General features: G+C 31.3%; 2 protein-coding genes across 4 annotated transcripts; both read left to right on the top strand.

Moving 5' to 3' along the window:
• The first annotated feature begins 11,598 nt into the window (after positions 1-11,598).
• On the top strand, positions 11,599-14,390 carry LOC107933542 (beta-amyrin 11-oxidase). 3 transcript variants are annotated; one of them, XM_016865778.2, is made up of 8 exons: positions 11,599-12,024; positions 12,218-12,698; positions 12,956-13,207; positions 13,288-13,368; positions 13,490-13,568; positions 13,666-13,795; positions 13,882-14,003; positions 14,126-14,390. In XM_016865778.2, the coding sequence occupies exons 1-8, from the start codon at positions 11,786-11,788 to the stop codon at positions 14,206-14,208; spliced, it is 1,467 nt and encodes a 488-aa protein (XP_016721267.1). In that variant the 5' UTR covers positions 11,599-11,785; the 3' UTR covers positions 14,209-14,390. The 3 variants fall into 3 exon arrangements, with proteins under 3 accessions (XP_016721267.1, XP_016721266.1, XP_016721269.1); XM_016865777.2 differs by having other exon boundaries at positions 11,602-12,024; positions 13,279-13,368; XM_016865780.2 differs by having other exon boundaries at positions 11,605-12,024; positions 13,279-13,368; positions 13,666-13,772.
• A 907-nt stretch (positions 14,391-15,297) lies between these two features.
• On the top strand, positions 15,298-15,768 carry LOC107933552 (probable inorganic phosphate transporter 1-5). Its single transcript, XM_016865788.1, has 2 exons — positions 15,298-15,611; positions 15,765-15,768. The coding sequence occupies exons 1-2, from the start codon at positions 15,298-15,300 to the stop codon at positions 15,766-15,768; spliced, it is 318 nt and encodes a 105-aa protein (XP_016721277.1).
• The last annotated feature ends 4,895 nt before the right edge of the window (positions 15,769-20,663 follow it).

The raw sequence follows: 20,663 nt of genomic DNA, 5'->3' as shown, positions 1-20,663 counted from the left end.
TTTTCTCTTTCAATCATGAACAACAATTTCCCAAGAGATTGTACTTGGATTGGAATAATAGTTGTTAGGGATTTTAAGATGAGAAGATCATCATGCAACGTACTAATGAAGTTGAGTTGCACCTCACCCATCAAGTTTCAATTAGAAATGACCTCCGCATTCCTTTCCATGTAGATGATCTCATTTTCAACTGCACATAATGGAACCACTGCCATGATACTTCTCTTTATGACTTGCAAAGCTTTTTAACAAGGCATCTACAAAGATTCATTTATAGAGCATAGAATCTTTGAGGTTGTGCTTTTATTATTGTTTGCCACAATAACTTCTATGTTATTCATTTTGATAGAACATCAAATCTTCAATATCTTCAACTTATCCACAAAGAAGATCCTTTGACATTCGATGGTGGATTTTCAATTACTATCCGTTGGGCTCCCAACTCCTCCTCAAGTCTTGAGCTTTTCCATCAATTACCAATCTGGATCCAAACTTGGGGCCTAACTTTTAAATACCAAAGACCCTTTAGCAAAAAAGGCTTGGTAAATTTACTAGTGATGTTCTTAGTGTCAACTAGAATGACTCTACTCTTAGAAACATAAGGTTCCTCGACAATCTTTCTTGGGTCTTCCGTTTTTCGTTTTGGTTGTAGAAGCAACATAGTTGTTTATATGTTCCTCCTCTTCTCCTTTTTCACTTTTTGTATCCTCATCACTATAGGTCATGTTAAATGACATCTTTTTTTTTTAAAGAAAGAAAGAAAAAAAATGTTAGCAAACTTTGTTTGAACATGGACAAAACTGTCACACTCATGGTACCAGATTGTATTCTTTTTCTTTTGAGGGTCCTCATCAGTCACCATAGACTTATCTTTTTTCTTGTTGACAAGTCATCAACCATTTGAATTTTTGCCTTTCTTTGAAAATTTTTTGAAGTTAATGTTGTTTTTGGTGAGAAGATCAAGTTTTTCTTCCAATTCTTCTAGAGAAGAAGATGTTGAATAAGTATTTGTTGCAACATTCCTTTTAACATTAAAAGAAATACTCATTTCAATTTTTACCTTTTTCTCCCTTTTAGTTTCTGCCAGACTCATTTTTAAAGGTGATGAACCAATTGGTTTGTTCAATCTCAAGGTGTTGATATCTTTATCTTCCTTTATAGCAACCTTGATAGCTAATTTTTTTTCGAAAATGATTTTAGTACCTTTCACACCAAATTCACCTTAAAATATTGTTCATAAAGAGTAAAGATTTTCTTAATGGTGTCACAAGGATTAGCATAAAATTTAGACATAGTTTTATTATCTAACATTCTAATATTTTTGGACTTGGATGTAAGCATCTGCAACTTTTACATTTTACTTTTGAGTTCCATCATAAGTTATTTCAAGTATTCTCCAAGCTTCTCTTAGAGAAACACACTTTAAAATATGCATAAATTCTTGAAGACCCATGTAACACCCTTAACCCGTATCCGTCATCAGATTAGGGTTACAAGGCATTACTGAACAAAACCTAGTTTAGCATGATCATTTAATAAAATTCAAAATATAACCATTTGAACAACTATAATACCTTAGTCACATTTATACCAAAACATACCAAAATAAGCCATCATTCATGGTTATATATATACTAAGCAAACATATTCGTTTACAAGCCAATTCTCATGACTATATTCACAACCAAAGTACTACAACTAGTCTATACATGCCATATACCATATAGACATAATTCAAAAGTACCAACTTAGATGTTCGATAGCATGATGATATTCCCAACGACTACTGGATTCGAGCTACCCTTAATTTTCTATAAAACAAGAAAATAACACGAAGTAAGCTTCATAGCTTAGTAAGCTCGTAAGTGAATAATTCAATACATCACATAAATACAATTCAACAAATTATACATAACATCACCATATATACAATTACAACAAACCTTTCTCATGTCTTAAAACAAGATCAAGTACCATTTCATCATCTTTCTTTATTAAATACTTGAATAGGTTCTGTTCATACCTATATCGTCTCACACTAACCTCTTTCTAAATCATCTCATTCATTTACCCGTTGACCCATTCAGAATAGAATTCAGATATTCGAAAATCTCAATTGATAAGTACCTATACCATGTCCCGTAGCCAAATCAAGGTATTATTCGTACCCGTAGTGCCGATATCATGGGCCGAAGCCAACACATAACTTAATGACATGTCGCTATTATCCTAAACTATTCCTAAGGTTCAACCGGGAAGTTAAACTTGCCGATTTCAACGTCGAACACATTTATAGAGTCGTATTCACAATTCAAACAATATTCGTAATCTTTTAATCACAGTTTATGCAATATCAAAGCATTTAACATGCATTTATAATGAAATTACCACATACGAACTTACCTTGAGTCGCTCGGATAGAAATTATCGCCTATTCGTCAACTTTACGTTTTCTCCGATCCAATAATATCAATTTAACACATTCAATCTTTTATTCAATTCAATTAAGCTCAATTTCATAATTTTGGCAAATTACACATTTGCCCCTAAACTTTTGACTACTTTGCAATTTAGTCATTATCACATAAAATGGAAAATTTATGCAATTAGACCTTAAACCATGCCTAGCCGAACTTATCACACACTACTAGCAGCCCATAATTTCTCTTTATTCACACTTTTAACCATAACATTTCATAATTTCTCAATTTAATCCCTAATTGATATTTTTGTCAAAAATCACTTAACAAAACTTATATATCTAACATTAAACTTCATAATCTATCAATAAAAACTTAAACAACCAAGCATTCAACAATGACATCATTTGAAATCTATAACAGTTTCAAAAATGAAGGTACGAGCTAGCTAGATTAAGCTGTAACGAGCTCAAAAACGTAGAAATTATTAAAAATCGAGTCAAGACCGTACCTAATTGAGCTTGAAAAGCTTGGCCAAATATCGAGCCCTAAAAATGGCTTTTTCTTCTTTTTAAAATCGGCTAGGAAGATGAATGAATTAATGAATTTTGTTTGTTTTATTTATTATTAACATTAATAACCAAATGACTAAATTAACCTTTAAAATATTTAAAACTAGACCAATTGCAATGCTATCATCTTCCACTAACTCTCCAATGGTCTATTGACCACTTAAGGACCTTTATTTTAAGGTTCTATAGCTATTTAATACATTTAACTAATAGAACACAAGTTTTTCACTTTACGCGATTTAGTCCTTTTTGACAAATTAAGAAATCAAACAGTAAAATTTCTTTACGAAGCTTTCACATAGTAATTCTATCATACTATAAACCTTATTAAAATAATAAAATAAATATTTTAACTCGGTTTGTGGTCCTGAAACCATTATTTCGATCTGATTCAAAAACAGCCTGTTACAACCCACTCCATTGAAGATTGCATTAAGTGTCTTATAGTAGTAGCTCCTCCTCTATAGTCAATTATTTCTCAAGTCTAACAAATTGGGTGTCATTTGTATTGGTGTTAGTGTGAGGTTCACATCTTGTTAATATTGCAAGCCATGCTTTTTTTATCAATGGCTTTAATAAAAGCTCTAATTCAAGTTTTTTAGAAGGCAGAGCCATTTAACAATGGTGGTTCAAAATTTGAGTTTCATGCTTTCATATAATCCATAACTATCAACCAAACACAAAATTGTACCAAGTACATTTGATGTTAGGCTTTGATATCAAATGAAAACATTTGGCTCAATGATGTTACACATAATGTTGTTCCAACTGCCACAACAATTCTTATAATACCCCTCACCCAATCTGGTCACCAGACCTGAGCTACGTGATGCTAAAACAATCATCAGAACAGTTAAATACAATTTATATCACTTATTTCATTTTAAAAAATCAATCATTTACCAATTACATGCACAACATGGTTTACAAATAAAATTGGAACTAAATCGAGCATATAAATATAATTGAATAGATTTGAATAAGAATAAAGACCAAAATGAAAATTTTGAAAACTTTGAAACTAGGTATTGATACCAAGAGAACAAGTACCAATACTTTTATGGTAGGTACCGATACTAAAATTAGTATCGATACCGTTTATATCACTTATTTCATTTTAAAAACATCAATCATTTACCAATGACATGCATAACATTATTTACAAACAAAATTGGAACTAAATTAGGCATATAAATATAATTGAACAGATTTGAGTAAGAATAATGACCAAGCTTATAACAACCTATTTTCAGTGGTGTCGAAAACAGTGGTTTCGAGACCATGACTCCGACGAGTGAGTTATTATTTTAATATTTATTTAATGTATACAGGGTTAATTTAAGGTAATATTAAATTTTCGTTAAGAAATTTTGAAGTTTAAATAGTTAATTAGGTAAAAAGGACTAAATTAAAAAAAAAGTTCAAAATTTGATTTAGTTAATGGGTTCAAATGGCTATGAAATCTCAAGCTAATGTTCTTAGATGATAATTATACCATACATTTTGATAGTGGGCAATTATGGGCATGTTTATGTTCATTATTAAGTTATAACATAAGGGTAAAATAGTAAATAATTAAATAAATGACTTAAAGAAAAGATGAATGGCTATCCTCTTCTCCAATTTTACTTTGCTCAAACCAAAAACCATTGTAGAGAATAGGGAGCTTTCGACTATGGTGTTTTGTTCATGCATGGTACGTTTTTAGTCGAGTTTTTAATAATTTTTATGTTTTTGTTATCGTTTTAGCTTAATCTATTTAGCCCGAGGATTAATTTGTAAAATTGTTAAAGGTTGGAGATTTTTCCATGAATGAAATTGATGTGTTTGAGATGATAAGTGTAAGATAATTGAATTTGGTTGTTAAATGATCGTGATTTGTTAAGTGGATTTTTATGAGTGTAAGGTTTAGGGATTAAATTGCTTAATTGATAAATTTCATGTATATTGTATGAAATAATGGAAAATTTTAGATTATTTAATATTAAGGAAGAATTAGTTATCATGGGTTAGGTTAAAAAATGGTTAAATTTCAAGTTATTGGCTTAAGGACTAAGTTCTGAAAAAGTTAAAATAGGTGGGGTAAGTTTGTAATTTCATGATAATATGAATTATAGATTTAATTGAATAATTGAAGTTATTTGAAGCACTTACTTGAATGAAATTATTATTTAGATCAAGATAAACAACAACCAGACTTAAATCGAGGCAAATCTAAGGTGTTGGATTAGTTTTCGACTCTGTTAAACGATCGTGGTAGCGAGGTAAGTTCGTATGAATTATAATCTTATTAATTATAGTTTTATTTGATTATTTGTTATAATATGTTGAATATAAATTGGACTCAGAAATATCACAATGTTTTGAACAATTAATGGTTAAGTAATCCCGTTTTAACCTTAAGAATTCTTAGGATATAAATGACATGTCATTAGGGTTATCCGTTTTCGGGTGCTGGTCTTGAATGTTTTACCGATGGCTAAGGTCTTGCATTTTGACCGACAACTCGTGTGAGTAGGCCTATTTTACAGCTCGTGTGAGCAGTATTGAAAAGGAAAGGTTATGATTAAATGAAAAGGCACACTATGTATGAGCATTTTCGAGTATCCGATGAAATTCTAAATGGTTCAACGAGTGAGAAAAGGATGATGGAAAAGCATGTATAAGAATCCATTATTGGTAATGTTCATTTGAAAAGGTAAAATAGGTATGAATTTATGAAATGTAATGAATGAGATGTTGCTATGTGATGAAAAAGAAAGGTATGTTTTCATGATTTCTACTAACCATGTGAATGATGGTGCATAGGAAAGTTTTATGTTAAATGATAAAATGAGCATGGTTGTATGGATTGTTAATTGATGTTCGGTAAGTTGAAGTTTACCTTATACGAACTTACTAAGTAGTAAATGCTTATGCGGTTGTTTTTCCTTTGTTTTGTAGATCATCGGAAGCTCAATTGATTGGAACCTTGTCGGAGTCTTATCACACTATCCAACAATCACTTTAGCAGTTTTTGGTTATTTTGAACTATGGTTATAAATGACATGTATCGGGTTTAAGGTAATTTATGCTTTTGTTGTGTTTTGGTTACTTTTGTAAATGGTAGTATGTCTATATAGTATAGTAATTCTTTGTAACCTTAATCCGACAACAGAGACGGGTTAAGGGTGTTACAAAGCTAAAAACAATTCAAAACTTCAAAACTAGGTATTGATACCAAGGGAACAAGTATCAATATTTTTATGGTAGGTACTGATATCGGTTTGACATTCTGCCATTTTTAAAACACTATTCATTTGGTCAATTATAAATACCTTGGTTCCTGCTACCGATACTTTTACATTGATGGCCAAAAATCACAAGTTTAAAAACCCATTTCATGCTTTAACCAAGGTTTAATATAATGGTGCATGAAAACACCCAACTAACCTGCATAAAACTTATCTCAGACATCAATTTGCACATTCATTCATTTTCTCATCCACAATTGACAACATTTCACAATTAACATTCAAACAGGGCATCTATTCATGTACTCTTCTTACCAAATAGGTCATACAATTCAACACCTTATTCATCATGTTGAACCATCACATTTTCATTCCAATTCAAAGACATCATTCTTATCACCTTAGCCAAATCACTCCATATTAAAAATTAACCATCCACATGCCTCAAATATTACTTACATATTAATACCATACATACTTATAAACATAATACTCAAACATCCAAAATCAGCCTTAAATTTTAGATAAACTCATAAACATTCAAGAAGACACATACACAATATATATACCCTCTATACATGCCACATAATCAAGTCCTAAACAATTAAAAGTCTACTAAGTTGCCGATAGGATAGTGTAAACCTCATGATGATCCACCCGACATGTTCCGCAATTGACAATCTACAAGGAAATAAGAGACAACGAGTAAGCATTTTAAATGCTTAATAAGTCTATATAAAATTTACTTAACTTACTTTAGCAATACAACAATTTAAGATATTGAAACATGGTGGAATAATTCATGATGATCTTTGGCATCTTCATACTTCTTTTGAAACCACAATGCTTAGATCAATTGTACATATAACCATGAGTATTATTCTATATTGCATTCAATCCATAACTAATTTGCATGCACAACCAAGAAATTCATGTTCACATATATCATATACCATCTCAATCAAATCAATACCAATATTCAAGGCACCAGAGTGCATAGCAAGGCACAAATGTGTAATCAAGGCATCGCAATGAAAATAGGAGCATGAATATTCTATTAGGAGCACCGTACTGCTAATAGGAGCACGAATGTGCTATCAGGAACTGTATGACTCGGGTTTGCTCACACAAGTTGTAAGTCAAAATTGTTCATATAAGTTTTATTTGATGTTACTCGATCAAGCTGTAGAGAATCCGTAACATATGTTGAATCTCAGTCATCGATAACTAAATTCTTGACTAGTACCTGATTCGTATCATTTGGGTTTGCTCTCACAAGCTATAAAATTTAAATTGCTCACACGAGCTGTGATATTTGAGCTACTCACACAAGCTGTAGATCAAATTTTCTTATATAAGCTTTATTCGACGCTACTCACTCAAGATATCGAGAATCCTCAACATCTACTAGATCTCATCCATCGATAACTAAACCTATGATCAACACGCGATTCTTTTTTAACCCTTGAAACATTTACTAAGCTTTCACGATTACCACTATCATTTCCGTACCACTTCAAACTTTATAACATCAACACATACGTATCATTCAATTTCTCCAAAACAACTAATACATATCATATCATTCATATATATTTTTCTTTATCATTTGATATCTCGTATCTATTCATAGCCCAATACCATTTTTATACTATTTCAAGCCATGTAGTTATACACACACTTTTTATATTTCAAGTAACAATCCATTTTCATTTTAAATCATAACATCATCATATACATACTATCAAACCACTTAACATTCCTACATCCATTCGATATTATGTATCTATTCATATTTATCAAGTATTTCATCTTTTACGATTTAGTTTATTTGATGCCAAAAGTCATTAAATTTATAATAAACCTAAATTACTAAACATTTAATATTATTCAAACATAACATAAAATAACATAGTAAATTCCTTATGAACTTACCTGGACAAACGACAACAAACAAGTTACCAGAGACTAATACACAATTTATCATTTTCTAAATTATCTACTGATTGATTCAATTCCTAATCTATGATAATTCATTACAATTCATCAATTATAGTAGCCTTATAAAATCCTATTATAAGTATAATTCAGTTCAATTTCACTTTTCAAAAGTTTCCTAAAGTTTTACATTTTATTTAATTGAGCCCTTAAAACCAAAATAGCTATATCTTTCAAATCAGGCTTTTTTTTCAATCCAATTTCAAATTCATCATTCTTTAACCCTCTAGAATCAATAACTACATAATTTTCATGTCAATTTTGAAATATTTTCATTTTAGTCCTTATACTTTAAAATTAATAAATTTCAATTTACAAATTAATTTTATTTAACATTTAAGCGTACAAACTATCATTGAAACACTAAAAGCTTCAAAATAATTAATGAAAACATTTATAAAATTTAACAATTTTGAAAAGTAACTCCTAAATTAGTTAAATCGAGTTATAACGATCTAAAAAACATAAAATTTATATAAAAAACTGGCTTAAAATTAATTACCATGCAAAGATGAAAGTTGACAAGAAAAGGAAGCTTAAAAAATGGCTTCTTCACCTTGAAGAATCGGTGAAGGGATGAAGAAGAAAGAAAAATGTTGTCTTTCTTTCCATTTTCCTTTCTTTTATTTTTAACTAATACATTATATATATTTATTATAAATTATAACATTTTTATATACATATAACCTTACCAAACCGTCCATCACATTTGAAAGTGGTTAAATTTCCCTTTTATACCTAGGATTAATTACTAATTAAGTCCTTTAGAAGTTAAAATTCTATAGTGATTAATTTTTACTACTTTTACAATTTAATCCCTATACCTTAATTAATCACTAATTCAACAAAATTACTTTTTCTAAACTAAAATTCAATAATAAAATAATTAACTCGTAAATATTAATTAATAATATTTATGGACTCGATCATCAAAAAATGGGATTTTAAAACTATTGTTTTCGACACCATTAGAAACTGGATTATTACAATTCTTAGAAAGATAGTAAAAACTTATAATGCACTAAGGATTAATGATGTAGTTTAGTGCACAAACCTATGTTTATAGGGTCTTACCTAGAGAATGATCCACAATTAAATGATGAACTATAAAATCACGCCCAATCAATCCTAAAATTATTGCAGGCGCAAGAACATCTTGCTCTTAAATACCTCCCTACTAGAGGCAGCAAACACTTGTACAACAAGGAAATAAACACATAGTTGTATTAAGCAAGACAACTCATATAGAGTAGATTTTATGCTCTCAAATTCATACTCCTCATGGATATTTATAGACTCTAAGCAATTGGTTAATATCTTCAAAATCATCCTTTAGATCATCAAGATAATTATGATAGGAGGATAATCCAAATTTCAATATTTCTACCTAATCTTTATCCACAGATGAACATAAACCAAACATTAATTTAGAAACCTTTATATCCTAGTTTACCATTAACAATAAAAACTCAAAAATAATTAAAAAAATATTACTAAAAGTCAAAATTTTCAATCCAATCACATCACTTTTTAATGTTACACAAACTGTTGTTCATATTATTGCAACATCCTTTGTAACATCAAGTGCAACAACAGTTTTGTCCTAATATATTTCACATTATATCATATAAATTATATAATTACATACTTTAAGCTTGGAAAATAAGTAAAACTAGCCGTTAAGTTTAAATATCGGAGACCAAGTCCCACTCATAATTTAAATTATCCAAATTTATTTTTATCAAATCTAATTTTTAAAACTTATTTTTTTGTTGGTCTTAAACTTTTCAATATATAAAAAATAAAAATTCAAACTTGAAGAAGTAAGTGGACTTGGACAAATCTATCTTTAACCTTAAAATGGTCATGTACAAATGATTCTATATTAAGGGACAACACATAAATATTATTATTTTGACAATTTTTTTTATAAAATTTAAATTTATTTTTCGCTCTAATTTTTATCTACTTAATTTATTTAGGTTAAAGGGTTCAATTAACTCTTAAACTTTTAAATTTTTTTTAACTAAGTCTCTTTGTGAAAAATACATCCAATCAAATCTTTATACATTAAAAGTTTATCAATTAAGTCATTTGACCAACAATTTTCATTATTGATCATTACTATACTGACATGATCATTGACGCGGCATCTCACGTCAGCAACATAGAAAAAAATAAAAATTATTAAAAACTTCTAGTTTAAAATAGATGTCCATAATCTTTTTGTTCGAGTTCATTTTAGATGTAGTTTTTTAAATTATACAAAAGTTAAAAATTTTATAGAATATATAAAAAAAATTAAAATTTTGTTAAACATTAGAAAATTATACAGAAAAAAAAGAGAAATTATGGTTCTTGATATCTCACAACATGTAAATCTTGTTATTCGAACATTGGAGTGGGCTAGATCTCGCGTTGCTTATGTGATGTACCCATTGTCAAAGTGATTTAAAATTTTACATTTTACCATCTATGTTAAACAAATTTCACATTATTATCTCATTTTCTTTATTCACGTGTTTGACCATAATAATATGTTTCTTAACATTTTAGTTTTAAATCTTGTATTGACAGCAAAAATGACCAAACGCTAATGCCACAATAAACACATTAGATTTTAAAAACCTGCAACAACTTCAAAAACTCATACATCATGAGATAGAGAAAACACCACCAATTTTTTTTTTATAATTTTAAAAATAATGTCTAGACAAATGAACTTACACGTCCATTTGTTCATATTCGTTCTAGACTTAAACATGATATTAAAGTAAATCAATAACCTTTAATGGCCACGTGAGCACAGTAATAGTCAAGGACTAAAGTTGTTGATTAAAATGTCTAATTTATGAAAATTTATCATAATGAGGATTTAATTGGATGTGGTTTTTCGTAAAAAGAATTTAATTAATTTTTTTAAAAAGAAAATTCAGAGCTGATTAAATTTTTTAACCATTTATTTGAAATAGTTGAGTATAAATTAATTTTTATTTTCTATTATAAGTCATTAATGAACTACATTAAATCACCTCATCAATGAAAAAATAATAAAACATTTGACAACTTATAGATAAATACATATAGGCTCATTTAATTATAATTAACAGTTTTATTTTCACACTCCTTCCCCTGTAAATTCAAAGATTCTAATGTAACAAAAGTCTACGCAGTGAGTTTCTACTTTCAGGCATTTTAAAACGACTATACCGTAACTGATGCATTTGTGACTAGAAAACAAAGGCTAAAAACTACATAATTTTTTTTAAAATAAATGCAAATATAAAAAAAAGTATGGCAATCAATGGACTGAGTTATCACGTGCTGGCTTTGGTGACTAATGACAGATACTTGAGCACGCAGAAATAATAATATAGCAATAATTATACTTGCCCTGGATTTGATCGATACGAGCTATGGCTGCAGGGCAGCTTGGCAGTTTGTAGATATAATTAGGATTTAGAAGATCGCCAGCAACGACATAGAGCGTCGTCTGAAAAAACATAAGTACCAAAGGCACCCAAAAAGCTAGCAAAAGAGAGAAATTAATTCCATAACCATAATGGGATTATATTTAAATATACTGGCTTTGATTCTTGCTGTGCTGCTTGGAACCTATGTTTTCGTGTTTGGTTTTCTTAAGAAAATAAACGAATGGCGCTATGTTAGCAGTTTGGGAGAGAAGAAACATTCCCTTCCTCCAGGCGATATGGGATGGCCTATCATCGGCAACATGTGGTCTTTCCTCAAAGTTTTCAGGTCCAACGACCCTGACACCTTCATCTACAACTTGGTTAAAAGGTCTTTCTCTTTCCCTTTCGTTGTTCAGAACTGCCATGTTTGTTTTCTTTTTCTTTTAGATCAAGGTAGGGGAATCCGTGATTTGGCATAATAAGAAGTTTAAGCCACTAGACTAGTGATTAGTTGATACCATGTTGTTATTTTGAGCACAACTTGACACCCCTCGTTTTTCCTTTTTCTTGGGGGATTACAGGTATGGCCGAACGGGTATGTACAAGACCTACTTGTTCGGAAGTCCAAGCATCATAGTTTCTATCCCGGAAACCTGTAGGAAAGTGTTGGCAGACGATGAACAATTTGGATTGGGTTACCCATTATCCACAAAGCAATTAACGGGGAAAAAATCGTTTCACAGCATTCCAAATTCCGAACACAAGCGTCTTCGCAGGCTAACAACAGCCCCAATCAACGGCCACGAGGCACTGTCCATGTATATTGGATACATTGAGGAGATCGTGGTTAATTCTTTGGATGAATGGTCTAGCATGAAAGAGCCGATTGAGCTGTTGAACGAGATAAGGCAGTTCACTTTCAAGGTCATCACCCATATCTTTCTTGGCTCCACTGCTGAATCAGTTATGGGGTCCGTTGAGAAGCGGTATGCTGACTTGACCTATGGGATGAAATCTGCCGCTATTAATATTCCTGGCTTCGCTTTCTACAAAGCTCTCAAGGTACTTCAATTTTCTACACCCTTCTTCTGCACAAATAATATCCCTTTCAACCTATTATATTAATTAAATGTAAAAGTCAAGGTAGAGATTCTTATATAGATGAAGACAAAAAAGAGATGCCAAAGACGACAATTTTGTCAAACCTAAGTAGCTAACTAGCTGGCAACGGGTAACATAATTAACAGTATCATATAGTCACCTGGAACTTGGAACGTCGGTCCAATATAATTTGCTTATCCGAATTGACAACTGAACAGGCAAGGAAGATGTTGGTTAAGATCCTACAAGGAGTGCTGGATGAGAGGAGAGTCAATGACCCAAATGGAAAGAAAGGAATGATTGATCTGCTTATGGAAATTGAAGACGAGAATGGGCAGAAATTACCGGATGAGGATATAATCGATTTACTGCTCATGTTCTTGTTAGCTGGGCATGAAAGCTCAGCTCATGTAGCTATGTGGGCAATCCTTTATCTTCATAACAATCCAGAAATACTAAAAAAAGCTAAGGTTGGATGATTGACATTGTAGCATTGATTGCCAGTTTTCTTTTTATTTTCACTTAATTACCGGTTTTTCAGGAAGAGCAGGAAGAAATCCTAAAGAACAGACAAAGTACAGAGAAGGGTTTGACTTTAAAGGATATCAGAGAAATGTATTATCTTCAAAAGGTAACGACGTCACGTGTGTGCTACTATATCATTTGACTTACTCATTTCGCAAGAAACATGTCCTTTACTTCAAATGTCAAAAGAATACAACGAGTGACATACTGGGATGTTTGAATTTCAGGTTATTGATGAGACACTGAGAAGGGCGAGTGTCTCCTTTTGCAACTTTCGTGAGGCAAAAGTTGATGTTAACATCAATGGTTAGAGATTAAACCCTTCCAAATTCCCAGCACGACATTCTTCATCCATCTTAATCTGTATTATCGGCGTCACTAAGTGAAAAACCAATGTTTCCAGGTTATTTGATACCGAAAGGTTGGAAGGTTCTGGTTTGGAATAGGGGTGTTCATATGGACCCTCAAGTTTATTCAAACCCCAAAGAGTTCCTCCCTCAAAGATGGGAGGTACGTTTAAACGTATTGAATGGGTAAAACATATAGACTTCATTTGCCTGTTAAAATGGCTATGACCTACATTGACAAATGGCTTATGCTTTAATGGCATTGCATACAGAACCATCAACCCAGAGCAGGATCATTCCTTCCCTTTGGAGCAGGAAGCAGGATTTGCCCTGGAGCTGATCTGGCCAAGCTTGAGATCTCCATTTTCCTTCATTATTTTCTCCTTAACTACAAGTGAGTTCAGCATTAATTCAATCCAACTACTTGGTTTCTATCTTCTACTCAAGCTTTAGTTTCTATTGCCCAAAACGACTGATTTTTTTCTGTCCATGACGTTACTTCGATTAAATTTGCAGGCTTGAACAAATTAATCCAGGAGGACCCATTGTGTATTTACCTCTCCCAAGGCCCGTGGACAACTGCCTTGCAAAAGTCATGAAGATCGAATGAATTCGATCAACCACGATGCAAACAATCTTCATGTTTATCTTATTTTCCTCCAATTTAGATTAGGATAGTTTCCTCCGTGTTGTACTTTGATGTTGCATGAGACAAAAGCTCCCCACGATCATGTCCATGAAACATGAACGTATCATTGATCATACCAAGAAATTTTAGTTATTTTGCTGCCCACGTATCAGTTAAGGTTTTATTTTATTATTATTATTATTATTATTATTATTATTATTATTATTTTGCTTTGACAGAAGTATCGGTTTAATAGCCCGAAGCTATTGGCCAATCGTCAGATTTTCTATTAGGGTAAACTACAAAAATAGTCACTTTTGTTTCCCTTAGGTTACATTTTAGTCACTTATGTTTGAAATTTTACGTTTTAGTCACTTGTGTTATTATTTTGTTACGAAGTGATCACTCTTCCGTTAAGTTCTGTTATCTCCTTATGGTAATCCTACGTGGCAGTCCAACTAGATTTTAAGTGCCAACTTGGATTTCCTAATGGGATGAGAATAGATTTTTAATTAAATAAATTTAATTAATTAAAAATTTTAAACCCTAAATCTTAGTTAAAAAATCGTTCATCTTCCCCCCTTTTTTTAGTTTTCTTTTTCAGTTGACTAAGAAAGCTATTATCATCAGAATTTTTTATTCACCTACAAAAACAAAAAAGGATTCAATAGAGGGTCCATGTATGTCTTCTTCACCGACAAATTTATGTTTTAAGACTTAAAATCAAGTGGTTGTCGACAAATTTATGTAATAAGATGAACTGCAATGACTGCAGCATGTGAAAAAATGATGTTCCAGTTAACATCCTAGAATGAAAAGCCAAAATAGTTTGTTTCAATGGTTGAACCAACTTTTGTTCAAATTGGGGCTTTTTCCATTTTTATTTGACATGGGATTGTTTATTCAGAGAAAACCCAGAATTCCTATGTTTTGTTAATTTCCTACTTGATCTGGTTTCAAGTAAAAAAAGACAGAAATCGCAAACTAGCTTGGAGTTCTTAATGCGTTGCATGCAGTAAAGACACAATGGTACCATTTCACTGCAATTGTGATTGCTGGAATGGGTTTCTTCACTGACGCTTATGACCTTTTTAGCATCTCTCTTATCACAAAATTGCTCGGTCGTATTTACTACTTCGATGCACTTTCTGAAAAGCCTAGAACTTTGCCTCCTCGTATTGCAGCTGTTGTTAATGGTGTGGCCTTTTGCAGAACTTTAGCTGGACAGCTTTTCTTTGGTTGGCTTGGTGATAAATTAGGCCGAAAACGAGTTTATGGACTCACCTTAATGCTCATGGTGATCTATTCCATTGCCTCTGGACTTTCCTTCGGAAAGTCTCCAGATGGTGTAATGGCAACCCTTTGCTTCTTCAAGTTTTGGCTTGGTTTTCACATGCTGCAGTCATTGCAATCCATCTTATTACATAAATTTGTCGACAACCACTTGATTTTAAGTTTTAGAACATAAATTTTTTGGTGAAGAAGACATACCTGGACCCTCTATTGAATCCTCTTTTGTTTTTGTAGGTGAATAAAAAATTCTGATGATAATAGCTTTCTTAGTCACCTGAAAAAGAAAACTAAAAAAACGGGAGGAGATGAAGGTTTTTTAATTAAGATTTAGAGTTTAAAATTTTTAATTAATTAAATTTATTTAATTAAAAATCTATTCTCATCCCATTAAGAAATCCAAGTTGGCACTTAAAATCTAGTTGGACTGCCACGTAGGATTACCGTTAGGGAGATAACGGAACTTAACGGAAGAGTGATCACTTCGTAACAAAATAATAACATAAGTGACTAAAACGTAACATTTCAAACATAAGTGACTAAAATGTAACCCGAGGCAAACAAAAGTGACTATTTTTGTAGTTTACCCTTTCTATTATAAGCTGATTATAAACCATCGGGCTTTATCTGCCCCATAATCTTCCCATTTGCTTTGTCACATACATATCCAACCCTATAGTTGAATTTAAAATATACTAGTTTCATTGTGACGTAGTATGCAAATTTTAATGTAAGTTAAAATATGCTTTACATTAAAATATGCTATAGGTCTATGTATTTTTTTACAAATTTAGAATTTAGTCTATGTATTTTTATTTTCAAGAATTTAGTCTATTTACTTTTTATATTTCAAAATTCAAGTCCAATATTAAACATTGATAATTTTTTTTGTTAAATTTGTTGGTATAATATTACAAATAAAAAAAAGGCATAATGATTTATTTGGCCCTCTAACTTTACAAAAAAAAAAAGTCATTTTAGCCCTTTAATTTTTTTATCTCTTTTAGCCCTTAAATTTGCACAATTTGTCAAATCACTCCAAAATGGATGGAGAAGCTAATGTTTGTTAACTTTGCAGACAAAACATGATGACTTACTGCCAACTACCATTAATACACCTATTCCTTTAATAAAGAAACAACACATGTAACACGTTTCGATGGGATACATTTCAATTGATCCAACACTCACTCAACAATTTCCAACCAGTATTCAGCAGTTTTCAGATCAATGCCTTTAACACCTTTGAATTTAGTGGCACCATACTTTTTTAGCTCTTTAATTGGAGTTCTTCGAGCTCTAATCAACAATGCGACTTAGGGTGCAACATCGACAACCCTTCGAAGGACATCCACAATGGTGCGCAAAAGTGCTTCATCCCCCTGGTCCTCCTAACGAGGCTTCGTAGCTCTATTTGCTCTATGTGCACATGTTTGATTATCTCCGGGTGCATCACAATCATAATCATCTCATCTATCAACTCGATAACCTTTAACCTCAATCTTGTCACCTATATCATTATTTGATCCACCAAACATCTTTAATCTCTATATAAAATCAAACAATAGCATGTTAACATCCAAACTCGTAGGCTCAGGGAAGATTTATAATTTTCTCCCTGAATTCTTTGAGTTGTTTCGAATTGGTCCTTGATTGTTTCTAAAATTATTTTTAGAGCCTCGTAGGCTCGATTTAAGGTTTATAGATGCATAATTTATCGTAAACTTAATTATTCAGGAATCTATGTTAATTTTTTTATTGTAAATCATAATGTTATCTATAATGAAATATTTTGAATTGTATAATAATACACTGTAACCCTAATCCGGTGATGGGTGCGGGTTATAGGTGTTATAGTTTTTATAACTATTAGACAAATAAACTAATAATGGTTTACTTTTGCAGCTTTTACAATTTATTTCTTTTACTTAATTAACCAGCTAAGTGTTAAAGTTACCTAACCAAAGTTTTAATGTGACACTAAAATAAATCTGTAAATAAAAAATAAATAATAAAATACTGACTCATTGGTCGGAATCGTGGTCCCATAACCACTGTTTCCGACACTATTGAAAAACGAGATGTTACACCACAGTTTCAACCATGAAACAAAAAGTGCAAAAACAATAAAAAGAACACCAAGATAGTTTGCGTAGTTTGACCTCTATCTATGTTTGTGGGTCCTTTTGCGTAGTTTGACCTCTATTTATATTTGTGGGTACTTGCCTAAATCAATGATCCACTATATTTCTCATAGTACAACCAATGATTTAAGTCCTAATATTGGTCTAATACTCACCAATTTAGCGACCTCACTGTTGTACAAAGACTAGATCACTCTCCCTTTAAGTTTCCCCATCGAAAGCTTAACTTTGCAACTCAAGAGACTCTTTTGATTGCTTACAGAAATAATACACACGTACATGTTCCTAACTTGATCAAAATTTTTCTCTATCAAACTCTCAAAAATCTTGGTTTTCATTAACTTAGGAAGAACTTAAGTTTCTATACTACTTAAGTTTTTTAGAGACCTATTTTTATCCGGCCCAAACTAAACCAAAACAAAAACATAAAATAAATAAACCAGAAAATTAATAAAAGTCGAAAAAAGTCCATTTACAAAATACGAGCCAAAATACAAAAAAACAAAACAAAACCCTAAAGCCCAAATACCCAATAGCTCAAAAACTAAAAAGAAAAAAGAAAAAAACCCTAGAACCCTAAACTCCCTCTAGTCGTCGTCTCTACCACATCAATAAGCACGCCGCTCGAGGTCTGTTCTCCTTTCACCGAAATGGAAAAAATGCGATTCCCCACCATGGTTGACTGAAGAGCTCATTGCCACCATAATGTGAAAGTGCATGCGAAAACAAAAGAGAAAGAAACAGAAACAACAACATCAACAGCAACAGCAACAGAGAAAAGAAAAAATAAAAAAATGTAATCGATTTGGCTATAAAAGCCTAACAAACACATTGTAACTTTTTACAAGCAATGAAATAGAAGAATAGAAAAAGTAAAAGAAACAGAAAAGGTATTCGTTTTATTTTTATAGTTTTATTTAAATCTCAAGAAAAAGAAACTAAAAGAGGGATTTTTTTTAAATTTTCTTTACCTTCGGGTCATTTTCGCCTTCGAAAATGAAGTAGCCCTTTGAATCCCTTTGGGATTGCCGGAGCCTCATTAGAAGAAGAAGAGGCATGGACTCTTTTTTCTTTTTTTAAAGAAAAAAAAGAAAGAAATAGAGAGACTTTTGATTTTTTTTATGAACTTAGGGTGTTTTTTAAGAGTTTTTGACCCTAAATTTGATTTCGAGGGATCAAAATATGAAAAAGATGATTCTTTTCCGATTTTCTGCCACCAGAGGCGGCAGTCTCCATTTCCGATAACAAGTGGCCACGGCGGAAACTCGCCAAGCCCTTTTGGCCGGAAGGGGAGAGAGGGTTTGATACCAAAAAGAAAAAAAGAAAAAAAAAGGAAGTATTTTTTGTTTATTAAAAAACTGATGCAAAAATGATTTTTTTAAACATTTTTTTAACTTATATAGCCCCTTCAAAATGATGCCGTTTTGAGCTTGACTTCAGACACCCAAAACGTCGTTTTGAGCATGACCCGAAGGTCCAACCCAAATAGCCCCAGGATTCGCGCATTTCTAAAGGGGAGGGTCTATTTGCAGCTTTGGTCATTCCGTCTTTTTTCCCTTTTTCAATTTAGTCATGTGCCTTTTATTTATTTATTTATTTTACCCCTTAATTTGATTTTCTTTTAAATCAGTCCCTTGACTCACTGTGGACCCACTGAGGGAATGACATGGTACTTGGGTCGGGAAAATAACCCTCTGGGTCCCTATTTATTTTATTTTATTTTAATTTGACCCTTTATGCTTTATTTTTTTATTTTACACGTTAAATTTTATTACTTATTCAATCTAGTCCCCAGATTATCGACCTTTTTGGGGAATGACATGTACTGGGTTTGGGTTATTTGCCCTTTTAATCCCTACCTTTTATTGTTTCTTTATTTTAACCCTTTATTTTATTGTTTTTATTTATTTTTACTTAAGGTTCTGTCACAATTTCAATTTAGTCCTCTATTCATCTAATTAAGTCCATGTACTTACTATTTTTTTGTTACTGTCTGATTTCTCAATTATTTTATTTTGGTCCTTTATTTTTTTAATTATTGATATTATTAATATTATTAAGTAATCATTGTTGTTAATCAATATTAATTTTGTTAAAATTCACTCAAAGAATCAATATTTTATGAATGTAATTATATTATTATCATTCATTTTTATATTATTTCACTATTAGTATTATTATATAATATTATTAATTGAATATTTATTTATTTATTATTATTTTTTATTTGTACTCATTATATTATTGTCATTTTATATTACTGTTTATGTTATTTTGTTAATACCATAATTTTTCCATCATGGTACATTGTAAATAATTGCTACATACACTCGTCTGTTTTTCGGCATAAGCGCATAAAAAATAATAATTAAGACCAAGGCGATATTCTTTATTTTGAGGATTTTAAAAATTGTGCCCCAACTTACGGGGTACGATTTTCTCCTTGAATCGAAATAATCGAATGTCCCTTCTCTCTTTTTTGTAAAAACAATTAAAAAATATATAAGATAATTAAATGGTGAGCATTTTTATTTTTGAGAATTTGAGATTTTGTGCCCCAACTTACGGGACACAATTTTTCATCTTGATCGACCCAAAATAAGAACGCTTCCTCATTAAAAATTCAATTTAGATTGGAATTTTTTACACCATCAAATAACATCGTACAAAAAGGGACCGTATTTTAAATTCTCTTCAAATTTTCAATTTTCGACATCATAACATCAAGTTATCAACTATGTACCAATTTTGGGCGTTATGAGGGTGCTAACCCTTCCTCATACATAACCAACTCCCGAACCCATTTTCTAGATTTTGTAGACTGAAAATTACTGTTTTAGTAAATTTAACGTTTTATTAAAATGACTGAGTTTTGAGGTGATCCAATCACACCTAAATAAAAAAGGGATTGGTGGCAACTGCATCTTATTTTTAAAATAAAAATTCGATTCCAAAATGGTTTCAACAACTTGGCAACTCCACTAGGGACAAA

The sequence above is a fragment of the Gossypium hirsutum genome, chromosome D08 (genome assembly GCF_007990345.1).
Source record: "Gossypium hirsutum isolate 1008001.06 chromosome D08, Gossypium_hirsutum_v2.1, whole genome shotgun sequence".
NCBI lineage: Eukaryota > Viridiplantae > Streptophyta > Magnoliopsida > Malvales > Malvaceae > Gossypium > Gossypium hirsutum.
This window is presented reverse-complemented; position numbering and strand designations above follow the sequence as displayed.